The 13920-nt window shown below is 32.8% G+C and overlaps 2 protein-coding genes across 3 annotated transcripts in view; both read right to left on the reverse strand.

Moving 5' to 3' along the window:
- AMY2B (amylase alpha 2B) overlaps positions 1-1111 on the reverse strand; it is a 54498-nt gene extending 53387 nt beyond the window's left edge. The window contains exons 1-2 of the mRNA XM_025872312.2: positions 1060-1111; positions 1-75 (exon numbers count right to left, since the gene is read on the reverse strand). Of these exons, the coding sequence (XP_025728097.1) occupies positions 1-8 (8 nt within the window). The 5' untranslated portion in view covers positions 9-75; positions 1060-1111. The remainder of the gene's footprint in view (positions 76-1059) is intronic.
- Positions 11-13920, reverse strand: part of RNPC3 (RNA binding region (RNP1, RRM) containing 3) — a 27545-nt gene continuing 13635 nt past the window's right edge. The window contains exons 8-15 of one of the 2 annotated variants that reach the window (XM_025872313.2): positions 11517-11639; positions 10355-10506; positions 7366-7527; positions 6175-6269; positions 6028-6086; positions 3772-3904; positions 2792-2863; positions 11-75 (exon numbers count right to left, since the gene is read on the reverse strand). In XM_025872313.2, coding sequence (XP_025728098.1) covers positions 2804-2863; positions 3772-3904; positions 6028-6086; positions 6175-6269; positions 7366-7527; positions 10355-10506; positions 11517-11639 — 784 coding nt within the window. In that variant the 3' untranslated portion in view covers positions 11-75; positions 2792-2803. Of the gene's footprint in view, positions 76-1690; positions 1759-2791; positions 2864-3771; positions 3905-6027; positions 6087-6174; positions 6270-7365; positions 7528-10354; positions 10507-11516; positions 11640-13920 lie in introns of those variants that run through there. The other variant, XM_025872315.2, reaches the window with a different exon arrangement.

A 13920-nucleotide genomic window follows, 5' to 3' on the forward strand; every position in this document is an offset into this window, starting at 1 on the left:
AGTTCCATACTCCAGGTGTCAATTTCTTCTCCTTAAAGTTGGAAAGCAGTTGGAAGACATGGAATCAAAAGGAACCTAAAACACCATAAGAGTTCATTAAAAATAATTATGATTATAAAAGTTCATTAGTTTTTAGTTATTTTAAAACACATTCATATTTAGAAAATTAGTGAATCATGTCAGTACTACAAATTTTTAATTGTCTAAATAAAAAGCTGATATAGAAACTGTGATTTATAACATTAAACATTTTAACTGTATCTACAAAAAACAGCAACTTCAATATCTCTAATCTTTTGTACTCTTGAATGATAATAATTATTAACAGAATTTTGAATTGTTTTCCTAGTACTACCAAGAGCAGGATTTGCAAGACATGCAGAGGCTCCAATTCTTGATTTTCCTACTTACAGAAGGTTGGATGGCTAGGTTGGTATAAGCACCCAACCATTTTAATCTAACAAATTAGTATCCAAACTGGTCAGCCCTCGGAACTACTAAAGACACCTTTTCAAATTAGATTCTTGGTCCCATTCCCAGAAATTCTGATTTATTAGTTTTAGAAGAGAGTCCAGGAATCTTTAAATGTAAAAATCCTTCTTCAGTGATTCTCAACCTTGGTCACACATTAGGAGATCTGAAAAATTCCAGTATCTATGCTGGGCCAGTCCAATTAAATCAAAATGGGGAGAAACCCAGGCATCAGTACATTTTAGCCTTTTTTTTTTTTCTTCATCAGATTTTAAGTTTCCCAGGTGATTCCAAAATGTGGCCAAGATTAAGAACCACTGGGGCGCCTGGGTGGCTCAGTTGGTTAAGCGACTGCCTTCGGCTCAGGTCATGATACTGGAGTCCTGGGATCGAGTCCCGCATCGGGCTCCCTGCTCAGCAGGGAGTCTGCTTCTCCCTCTGACCCTCTTCCCTCTCGTACTCTCTCTCTCTCATTCTCTGTCTCTCAAATAAATAAATAAAATCTTAAAAAAAAAGATTAAGAACCACTGTTTTAGGTAATTCTGGTCATCAACCCGTCTGGAAACCACTGTTACTACATATACCTACCAGATTGTTTCTTTTCACTTAAGGTGCTACCCTGAGTCAACATTATGTCTTCTTCCCTCTGTTCCTCTTTTCTCATTCCTTTTGTTTTGTTTAGAGAAAGAAAGAGGAAAAAAAAATACTTCTACTGGCTACCTATTTCAAAGGAAGTATCAATAATAAAACCTCAGATATGAGGTCTGCTACTCTTGGAATTTACAAAGAAATTCAGTTATTTTAATTTTCAATAAATATTTTTAAAAGAAAAAAAATCCTTTCCCCAAATTTTACAATACGTTATATAGAACACCTAAACCAGATACATCATAAAACAGAAATCATATGTTATTGAATTAGGTTTAGGAAATACATAAATGTAAGAAACAAGACTAAATTGTGTTGAAGCAGATGCATACATTCTCCAAGTAAGTTGACCTGATTCACTAACTTTCCCTAGAAAAATTACATAACCTCAAGAACAGTATAGAAAATTCAGCAACAGATCTAAAAAACACGTAAGTGATTTGTCCAATCAACATTGGTAATTTTAGAAATATCTCATTTGAATAAATTAGAAAAAAAACTATTGCTTAATCTGAATCAATGGGTAGGGGAGGGACAAAACATTTCTAGGAAAAACAGAAAACTGCCCCAAAAAGGATACAACAAGAAAGGATACACTTTGTATGACAGTAATACAGCAGTATTTACGCAGGAATGCTTCTAAAGAAGAACAGCAGAATGCAATTTAATTTTTTTCTCAGTTCTCACATTAGATTTATAAATAAATGATTTTTTCAAACACACACTGAAAATTGTTAATTTTTAACCATTCCACTAAGGTATTTGTAAGAATTCTGACTATATCAGTATAGATACGTCACAAAATTCAAATATTCAAGGCATTTCACAAAAAGAATAAACATTAAACAAAATTTTCCCTTATTTAGTTATATTATTTTTTCAGCTTAATACAAGTTGACTGAGTTATATATTATATATAACTATATATATAATATAATATAAAGGCAGAAAGATTTAAAATAGAACAAAAAGAATGTATTTCCACTCAGGTTTCTTAAATCAATATAACACAAATTTTGAAGTTTAAAATGATTAATTCTATCATTTTTATTCATTAAATTACTTAAGTATGCATTAAAATTACTTGTTTGAAAGGCAAAAGATTTCACTCCACAAAAAAATATGTAAATATTTGTGACATGTGCAATCAGTAATGCAAATTCTTAGGCCCCATTAAGAGTGACCAACTGGTCTTGGCTTGGTGGACCCTTTCCCGGTTTCAGCACAGGAAAACTGGCATGGTAGACTATACAAGGCTCCTACTCCAGGCCTACTGCATCAGAATCTCTGGATGAGGGTGAAGGAAGCCTAGCTGTTTTATCAGCCCTTCAGGTGACTGTAATACATGTTAAAGTTTAAGAATCACTGCTTTCCTGTAGGTTGAAAAGTTTTAAGACAAAGACATATTACCCTCATAAACTCATTCTCCAAACTTAATTTTACATACACATGGGCTTTATTCTGTAGTTATAATTTTGAAATTTATTGAGAATTAACTGCATAGACAGTGACACACAGAGAGTGATAGAGACATGGATGGATAGATGGATCAACTGATCAATTATCCTTTAAAAACCTTAGGAAATACCTGAATTATCACTCTAGAAGGCTTTTATACTTCATTTTATCTCAAGAAAGTCTTGTTCTTTTATTATGTTATATCCACACTTACCTTCATTTATTTTTAACACTTCCTTTTTCCTTCTTTAGAATCTTGTTTTGGTCTAGCAGATCGAGCAAACTGCTAATATTTAAAAATTAAGGTTTCTTTCACAAAAGGACAAGTAGTCTTAAATAATTACTAAAAACTTCCTAATGTAGGGCAGTACAGTTTTTAAAATGTATCTCTTATACTTGTCTTCCTACTCTCGACTATTTGTCAAATATTTTTTTTTTTATTTTTGAGTACCTCCTACCTGCTGCCCATGATTTGCAGAAGTAAAAAATTGACCTTTTCTTTATATTTTTTACACCTAGATCTTCACTCCATCTATCCCACTGATTTCTAGTTTGCAAACTGCATTAACTACTAAAAGCAGAATGTTTAATCAATGATATATTTTGGTTAAAATTTTCAAATAGAAATATGAATTATAATATCTATAATAAAACATAAAAGAGTAAAACTACAATGAATCATATCTTTTTTTAATGACTCCAAGTGTATTTGTAGATACTTTAGTGTTTTAGGCTTAGCCTAAAAATGTACTTCTGATCTGTATAAATGAAATGTTTAGACATGGCTAAATTATAATAACCTCATGCTACTGAGGTTCCTTTATTTTCCAATAAAAATCTAACTACCCATATGACTCAGCTAAGTATGTTTATAACTGAGTAAGCTAGAATACCAGCTGTTGAGATTTCTAAAGGATAACTTAAAAATTAGTTTCAAGGGGCGCCTGGGTGGCTCAGTAAGTTAAGTGCCTGCCTTCGGCTCAGGTCATGATCCCAGGGTCCTGGAATCAAGCCCTGCATCGGGCTCCCTGCTCAGCAGAAAGTCTGCTTCTCCCTCTCACTTTGCCCCCGCCCCAGTTCTGTTTATGCTCCATCTCAAATAAATAAATAAAATCTTAAAAAAAAAAATTAGTTTCAAGTATACCCTTCTACTAAAAAACACATTGTCTTTGGAATGGATTATTTAAAGGATACAACCACCATAGGTTTTCCAAAAAGAACATATCCATTAGCTTCCTTTAAGGCTTTTGCTGCTGCTTTTTCATTTGGAAGTCCAATGAAAGCTTGTCCTTTCATGCGACCTTCTTTCATCAAACGTATATCAAACCTAGGAGTCAAGGAAGAAAAAGCGGTTTTGATTTGAAGAATATCAAACAATTTTGATCACGGGAATAGAAATGTGTTGAACATTTTAAATGTTTGTTGCCATTTCAGAGTAAAAATGACTATACTGTCTTATTAGAACATTACTTGGACTTCCTAAAATTACGTTTTGTATACTGTTCTAAAACTGATTCAAAGTAAGTTTGATAATGAGTTTATATCTATCCTTCTAAAGCTCTGTTAAGTGTATTTATGTAATTTAAAAATCATAATACTAGGAACTCTAAAAACACTTAAATTTTTATTTCCTATCTCTATGTTTAAAAAAAATTTCATACAGCCAACTCAATACTATCTATTCAAGTGACAATAAAACAACAATATAACGAAGAATAGGAAGGCTCAGAGGAACCACAAAAAAAGTGACACAGAGCTTCAGAGTAGGAAATGACCTTACTGATCTAGTCAAAATCATTTTACAGGTGACGTAAAGAGAATGCATGACTGCTTCAAAGTCATAAAGACAGCTAAAATTAGAGTAGAAACACAAACCAGATTTTTTTATTCCAAGTGTAATGTTCTATTATTCCATAACGTTCATTTTTCAACATTTTTGAAAACGATATTCAAAAATCAGAAAAACCAGACCATAATTTACAACTAAAGTACTTCCTACAATTCCAATAATCTATACAGAGCATTAAAAAATGCAGTGACTTTTTAAATTCACATAATTACTCCCACAAAAAGCAATTATTAATTTATCATTTTGATGTATATAGCTTTTTCCATAGAGAATTATTTTCCCCCGCAAATTTTAATTACAGCAACACTAAAAATAGAGGAAATGAATGTATACAAATATTTATGTACATGAAACATCTCATACATATATTTTTTTTCTGTTTCTTATAATCATGATTCAAAGGTAGCAACAAGAAAAAGGACAAGTACTTTGCATGCGTAGCAAAAGAAACTTTTGGTATACTGTTAATAAAAGATATCTGCCACTAATGAGTATAAACAGGCCACATAAAACATCAAAAGATTAAAATAAAACTCAGTTCCGGGCGCCTGGGTGGCTCAGTCGTTAAGCGTCTGCCTTCGGCTCAGGTCATGATCCCAGGGTCCTGGGATCGAGTCCCACATCGGGCTCCCTGCTCAGCGGGAAGCCTGCTTCTCCCTCTCCCACTCCCCCTGCTTGTGTTCCTGCTCTCACTGTCTCTCTCTGTCAAATAAATAAATAAAATCTTTAAAAAAAAAAAATAAATAAAAAAAAAAAAATAAAACTCAGTTCCAGTTATCCTCCATTTTACCTCCACTCAAAGTCTTAACTCTTTACCTTTTCTACTTTTCCCTACTTCTAACTTATATGGCCAAGGGTCCTATACACTTTGGAGCTAACTAATTATGGCATTTTAAAAAATAAAATTCTAACTCGAAACATTAGCTTTTATTATCATTTTCAAATCCTATCCCTCTTTTGCTCTCACAAAATTGGGAGCCTTAATGCAGACTAATTAAAAGAAGGGAAGTTACTGCCAAGGTTAAGAATCTGAAAAATTTTGCCGGACTGCTATATATACTCCTGAATGAATCATTAATGCAGTTGTTCTCAAAGTGTAGTCTTTGGACCAATAGCTTTGGCATCATCCATGAGCTTCTTATAAATAGAAAATCATAGGCCCTACCTCAACTTCGATGGACCCAGCAAATGCTGTTACTAAGCTCTTCAGGTGATTCTTATGCAGGTTAAAGTATGAAAATCACTGCTTTAGAGCTAGGGATTAAGGATGGAATTTATGCTGTCTGTATATTGGAACTCAGTCATAAATATTAGTGTGTGTATTGTTTAGGCCTGCTTACATGCTACAAAGATAGAATTGAGTAGCTCCAACAGACACTGTATGGCCTGTAATAAAATAAAAATATAAAATGTTTCTATCTGCCCATTTATGAAGAATTCTGCTGACTACTGCTTTAGATATCTGAAAATTATGCAACATGAGGGCATTTCTTCCTATAATTTTTATCTCTAAAGGGAAAGTGCTGGGATTAAAAAAAAAAAAAGGTTAATTTGTAACAGATAAAAACAAAACATAATTTGAGAATATGAATCCCACTTACATTATCCGTTGTGTTTCTGAGGAAAAGTCAACATATCTCCCAAAAATAAATTTAAGGTCCTAGAATTTTAATAAGAAAAAGACAAGTAAGAAGGTTCAGGGAAAAAAAAAGTAAAACAATAAAGTCAATTTACAAATTTCTATTTACCTTTTCTTGAACATGTTTAGCTAAATTCTTTACATAAATTCTACAGTTAGGTTCACCAGGTTCGTAACTTCTGAAAACTGAAAGTGTTTCCATTTCTTATTAAAAGCAAAACAAAAGAAGGACATACATTAGGATATTTTCATTACTTTTCTCAACAAAAAACTATAACAACATTCAAATACAAGTGTTAAATAGAACAAGCATTATGAAAATGTCAAAACCATAACCATTAATAGCAATGTTATTAATAAAAATACTCATTAAAAATCAGAATTGATAATACGAAAATAAGCTTAAAAATTTCAGGCCATCTAGAATAACTAAAACTTGTCCAATAAAATATCTACTATTGAAGCTCCTTTACGATAAAGTTACCTTATTAAAAAAAGATTGAAGCAAATAAATAGGTTATCAATCATTTGTGTCATTGTCTTGCTTTAAGTCAATTTCCCAAACCACTAAGCACCAACACAATCAGATGTAAGAATGAATTACTCAAACCTAATCAAGTAATTCACACAAACTGGCTTCTACCACTACTCCTAGTATCAATAATCAGTTCCTGACAGCAGGTGTTCTATGCAAAAATGCTGGTTGGAAGTTTATTTCCCATTATTATGGGAAATATTATAACATGCTACGTGTCAATCTAAAACTCCTAAATAATTTCCTAAAATGTACTAAAAGCAGGAAAAATTCTTTATTTTTCTTTAGAAGAAAGAAAGAAAGAAATTTCTAAATTCTTTAGAAGAAAGAAGTAAGAAAACTATCATGTTAGGATAGAAAATCCTTAAACACAGACTTTTAATTACCAAGTAACTGAAAATTTTTTTTTTAAACAACTGCTTTGCATGCATCTCAAACACAGAATTGTAATGATATATCCACTGAATTTGGAATACAAAACTCCAGACCATAGGCCTCTTAATTTTTTTAAATGTTATATAAAAAGTTTTAGGAATGAAAACAAAAATATTTTATCCAATCATAGACAGACTGAAAACACTATATCGAGAGATACTTTCCTCCCTACAAAATATGGGTATTAAAACCAAAAGCAGTGATTAAAAACATTAACTGGAAACATGTTTTGATACATATTCTTTAATTAGGTAAAGAACACGAAGAGATTTGTTGTTTCTGACACATCAAAAACACAGAATAAGCACTGGTTTTATTTCATGAAATTACCTTCTCTAGAAATTCTGCCTTTTTCCAACTCCCTTCTGGAAATACATTCTGACGGCATTTCATCACAGTCCTCTTTAATCTCTTCTGTGGTGTTCAAATTAGGTTTAGGGAAGATTTTTCCAAAACCTACATTGGGTGCATCACTTTCAGGAGCAGGTAAATCTAAAAGTTAACATTAACATCAGCCATTAAAAATTCCTACCCTTCAAAACAGGTTTTGTTTTCCATTTTTAGTCTTTAAGATATCTTTTGGCACTAAAACTCTTTAGTGTTCTTCTCAATGCTTTAGAACAGGGGTAGGAAAACTTTTTCTGTAAAGGTTCAAATAGCAAGTATTTTAGGCGTTGCAGGCCATATGGTTTCTGTCATGGCTATTAAACTCTGCCACTGTAACATGAGAACAGCCAGACAATAGCTAAACAGCCAAATGGTTGCTTGGTGGGTGTACTTACAAGGGCCTGCAAAGTGGAAAGAAAATGAATTCATTTTCAACGTATTTAGTCTGAGGTGCCAGAGGGGCACCTCGAAAAGATAAAATGCATTGGGCAAGATAGGCAGAATATGTGTTGGGGGGGTCAATAGTAAGTATTCTGTTTAACCTATCCACTTTGAACTATTAATAATTATATGAAATAAATCTGTAGTTCATTAAATAAATTACATAATTATCAAAGGCATTCCGTAATGGAATGTGCTCATTCAAGATTATTCATACAGTGGGTTTGAAGACTTCATAGTACTACACCAGAATATTATGAAACAGCCTTCAATCTTCAATCTTACTGAAGGTGATTAAGAGATTAAGATCAGCATATATCCTGAAATCATAAGACAAATGAAAATTTGAGGATACCAAAAAGCTTCATTAAGCCTTTCCCCACCCTCCCACCAAAAAGAAGTCAATTCTACTCTTAGAACCTATACGAAGTGAAGAAAAACAAGTATTCACACTAAAGAAATTACTCAATTAGGAAAATTCAAAAACACCACAAATTTTTAATTTTAGATAGCAACATAATGGATTTCATTTACAAAACATGAATTTTAGCTTCATCAAAAATTAAACTGGCACAGTAAGGATAGGGTTAAATATTCACTAGAAAAATTCTAGTCATACTACCAAAAAACAAGCAAAAAACTAAAAAGCTGTGAAAATGATGCAAAGAACATGCTACACTTAGAATTATAAAAAGTCTCTTTATAATGTTGACAAACTGTTGTACAAACAGATCTCCTGTGGCCTGAAAGTATCAATAAGAGAAAAACTTAAGACTGCTTCTCCTGTTACTTCAACGTTACTAATTGACACTGATGTAAAATGGGAGGACTGTCATCCTCTCATACTGGTCTACACCCTTGAGTAAATTAAGCTTAAAAAAGTAAAAATTTGTGTCTGGGGACTAACATGAAATAAGAGAGAAAAATATACAAAAAGAAAAATTGATAAATATTGAAACAAAAAAGGAGCTTATCTGTGCCCTACCTACTGTTCACTTATTCAACAAACAATAGTTAATTTTTAGACATTTGCACCATGCCAAGCATTTTATTTTACTTGGATCATCTTGTTTGTTTCTCACAGCCAATATTTATCATCTGCTCTTCTGTGATAGGCACTGTGCTCTGGGGCAGGGGTTCTGCACATGCTGCCTCTCTGGTGGAGATTATGACCCAATGGCTGACCCAAGCCCACCCTTAATGCCAGCAGGGCCAGGACAAGAGTACAAATGGAGGTCTCATACCATACATTGAAATATTGTGAAGTTACAAATCATGTCTAACTGTTAAATATGTTCTATTCTCCATAATAATAATAATAATAATAATAATAATAAAAGCAACTATCTGAAAAGGCAATGCTTTCTCACTAATCTTGGAAAAGACAGGAATTAAAATCAGTTTTTCCACTCACTATATTTGCAACACTTACTGGAACTCTGATTGCATATTCACACAAATGCTCAAAGATACATGTGCAAAAGTGTATGTTCCAGTAGTTTCTCAGATAGTAAAAACAGGAACAACCTCAACTTCTATCAACAGAGCATGATTAAAGATTCATATAACTGTACTATGTAGTATTATGCAGCCATAAAAAAATAAGGTAAAATTTTTATATTGATACAGTAAGCTACTCCCACTATACTTTAAACTCCTAAAGATCAGAGACCACATCTAACTTGTCCTTTAGTGCCTGGCATAGAGGCTGCTAGGCTGTATGCTTTCAATAAGTCAATATTAAGTCAATGGCAAACACTACATAAAACATGATGCCCATTTAAAACAAGAGGAGAAAATGTGTTTACACATATATAGGATAAGGTCTGGAAGAATAGCTATATTCCTAATTATTAACAATGGTAGTGAGATAGGGGACAGTGGGGTTTGAGATGGTAAAATTTTTTAAATTTTTACTTTATATGCTCCTGTTTTGATTACCTTTTCTGTAAGTTTGTATTATTTATGAAATTAAAATTAAAGAACAAAGGAATGCCATTATAGATAGTACCAAGTTAATGTCTACGATAAACAGTATCTGTAATTTTAATAAATTATCTTTTAAACTTAAGTATCTTAGTGATTAATCTTCCATGTCTTTTGGATAAAAAAATATTCACATGAAATCTACAATACATATAATAATCACACTGCTTGTTTCCTAATCAGTAATTCAAATATACTAATAAAACCACAGAACATCACATCTAACAATGAAAAAATAAGAAGTAGAACTGTTCTATTGTATTTTTCATGTAAACATCAGCAAAAACAAGACTCAATTTCACCCTAAAGTTCATTACTAACAAAAGGCAACAGTGATGGTTTCGTCATTAAGCATTAATTTTAGTTATATGAAAAAGTTCAAAATGGATAATACTCCATGACACTAAGGAAGGTTAACTGCGTATTTTAAACATTTAATTCTAACACAAAAAGCAGAATGAGAAAAATTTTTACACAGCATATTAGAGAACTAGAATGTGCTTACCATAATTTTGTTCTTCACGATTTTGTTCTTTTTCTAGATCTTTCTTAAATGCGGATGGCATGTCAGTAGATAAATGAAATTCAATTTTCTTATTACCTACAGGTTGTGGTTGGTCAAATACATCTGAAGGTAACAGCACTGGATGTAAACTGCTGTTTATAAATAGTGACAGTATTACTTTGCAATTGCAAATAAAATCCTAAGTAAAACATTAGTCCCATTTACCTTAAATTTAACACTGACAAAGTGCTCATAATACCACAGGCATTGCACAAAATAACTTATATTTAATACTTCAATAAACCCTAACAAATTTTCTAATATGGATACTATTAAACTACTAGTTAAATAAGGAGACTGAGATTAGGGGGTATCACTCATTAAATGACAGAGACAGTACTTGGGGACTACTGATTCCAAACTTAAAGATATTTACCAATATGCAAAGATGTTCATTCTATTTTTAATATAAGCATTTTTATGTACTGTATTCTACATACATAAATAAAGCTATGCTGTCCAATAGAATTGCCACTAGCCACGTGTCCTAATGAGCATTTGAAATATTGCTGCCCAAATATAAATATATAAAATACACACCACACTATGACAACTTTGTATTAATTATATGCTGAAATAATATTTTGGATATAATGGGTTAAATGAAATAATTATCAAAATTAATTTCATCAGCTTTTTAATCCTTTAATGTGGCTACTGGAAAACTGAATTTGGTTCACGTTATTTATCTTTAATTGTTTAGTGCTGCGATAGAGATTAAAAGCATGTGATGTGGTATCAAGACATATGTAGGTGAGAAACACATCGGTGAGAAACATACATCATATTTATACTTAATGTGAAATTAAAAAAAAAAACACAGATTAGGACTTATTCCTTCAAAATGGAAAAAAGGTTTCTAACAAACTCCTTTCTTAATTTTTGAAGTTACTTACAACTTCAAGGGAAATTTACATTGTAGAATAGCTAAATGAAATTAAAATTCCAATTAATTTTATGTGATTAATATATTAAAATATATAGAATCCCATGGCAAAGAGGCAGGTAAAATGTCTGCCAGAATTGTTTATAAATGACAGGGTTTAAGCAAGTAGACAAAGTACACAGAAAACCCTTATTTCATAATCCAAAACAAAATTACCTATGTGGAGCAGATGGTGTTTTCAACATATCCTTTATTTTTTGCTTTTTTCTCACGTGGTGCTGCTTTGTTGTTTTTGGCCTTTTGGGCTGAAGATTTGCTAGTTCCATTAGTTTGGCCATTCTACATTATGAAAAGAGTAAAGAATTCTTCATGTATAAGCATATAATATAAACTGGAAATTATACATGTTATATTATAAACTATGATCTATATAGCAGAAGTAGAGTTTCTAAGCCATCAATTAAGATAATTTAAAATAAGGTCAAGTTCTAAATTTCCTTGGTCAACTTTCATCTCACTTTAAAGGAACTGCAAATTTACTTATTTGAGAGAGAGCGAGAGAGAGAGTGTGCTTGTGTATGCACACGGACAAGCAGGGGGAGGGGCAGAGGGAGAGGGGGAGAGAGAATCTTAAGCAGCCTCCCTGCTGAGCATGGAGCCTAATTTGAGACTATCTCTCAACCCTGAGATCATATATGTCATGAGCAGAAATCAGGAGTCGGATGCTCAACTGACTGAGCCACCCAGGTGCCCCTCAATTTACCTTTTAAAGGTTTGTTTTATTATGAAAATTATTAGTTGTCCAAATAAAATGGCTGTACTTGATACCAGAAAGTTGAACAGGATACAGTAATACAACCTATGTAACTTTATTCCTTTTTTTGACTAATATTCAAAAAGACCTTATAAATACAGTATAACTATTTTAATTCTTATTCTAATTAAAGAGTCTAAACTGAAGTTATTTTTATTTTAAAGCATTTCCAAAATCATTACACATGAATCATTATATAAACAAGATAACTTACTTGAGGACAAAGTTTTCAATACTATACTTTGAAGTGGCTTTTTATAAGAAACTATCAAGGTGTGATAATTGATACACTGTACCCACTTTATCTTCATTATGAGTGTAGTATTTCAAACAGATCCTGTCTAGGCATTTTTGTATCTTCCACAGAATCAGACACAGTGTTTCCATACAGCAGAAGCTCACAACCACTAGTCACAGCTCTATTTCTAGTTACATTTGTGAAATTTGAAGCAAAATAAACATGCGCACAAAATGCAAGAAAGGAGAATGTGGTTGAACTAAGCTTTAAACCAAATGAGGAAAAATGCAAACAGATGAATGTGGTTAAAATAAGCTTTAAACTAAGTAACAAAAATGTAATAAACACATGCTATACATTTGTAAAGCCTCTTAACAAAGTTTGCCCAAAATTTTATGAATAAATCCAGTTACACAAAACATGTTTCTATTCACAAATTGCTCACCCAAAACAGACTAAGCCTCTCAAAAGTGCCAGGCATAAATTAGGTAATCAATAAATATTTGCTAAATAGTATAGTTTTTTTTTGTTTTTGTTTACATTTCCAAAAGACAGAAAAGCATGAAACATTGTTTCTTGCAAAGACTTTATTCTCATTACTCAAGATGAATTACTTGTAGAATTCCTCACTACATCCCCAAATAGAAACCAAAATAAAAAAAAAAAAAAAAAAAAGGTTTTTGGCCAGCCTGCATAAAGCATTCCTGAAATTACTATCACTATTTTTATAAAGAAAGTAAAATGTACATAGGTTATGTAATGAACCCAATGCAACACTTTATACTGTTCTTTATCTGGGAACAAGTTAGTCTATCAAGAACTGCCAGCCTTCCAGGCACCTGGGTGGCTCAGTCGGTTAAGTGGCTGCCTTCAGCTCAGGTCATGATCCCACGGTCCTGGGATCGAGTCCCGCTTCGGGCTCCCCGCTCAGCGGACAGCCTGCTTCTCCCTTTCCCTCTGCCTGCTGCTCACCCTGCTTGTGCTCTATCTCTGTCAAATAAATAAATAAAATCTTAAAAAAAAAAAAAAGAACTGCCAGCCTTCCTAAATGTCTCTATTCAAGACACCCCATTTGCCCCATTTTTGTAGTTTTGGCTCTACATACATTTTTATTTTAACTCTTTCTCTAGAAAGAATGCACATTAAGAGACTACTTAAGTTAACATTTACTCAATAATAGTCATATTGTTGTTGATTATTTGTAAATATTGCCTGGAGTCTCTACTTGAGTTTTTTTCTTAAGATTTTTATTTATTTTTTGACAGACACAGCAAGAGAGGGAACACAAGCAAGGGGAGTGGGAGAGGAAAAAGCAGGCTTCCTGCTGAGCAGGGAGTCAGATGTAGGGCTCCATCCCAGGACCCTGGGACCATGACCTGAGCCGAAGGCAGATGCTTAACAACTGAGCCACCCAGGCGCCCCTCTACTTGGGTTTTGACTCATGTCAACCCCTCCTGTATCTGACTTCTATACACAGTTACCTAAGATTCTCAACATTTGGGGCACCTGGCTGGCTCAGTTGGTGGAGCATGTGACTCTGGACCTTGGGGTTGTGAGTTCAAGCCCCA

Source organism: Callorhinus ursinus, unplaced genomic scaffold (assembly GCF_003265705.2).
Source record: "Callorhinus ursinus isolate GAN/ISIS: 27379988/994484 unplaced genomic scaffold, GSC_fseal_2.0 scaffold9, whole genome shotgun sequence".
In the NCBI taxonomy this organism is placed as follows: domain Eukaryota; kingdom Metazoa; phylum Chordata; class Mammalia; order Carnivora; family Otariidae; genus Callorhinus; species Callorhinus ursinus.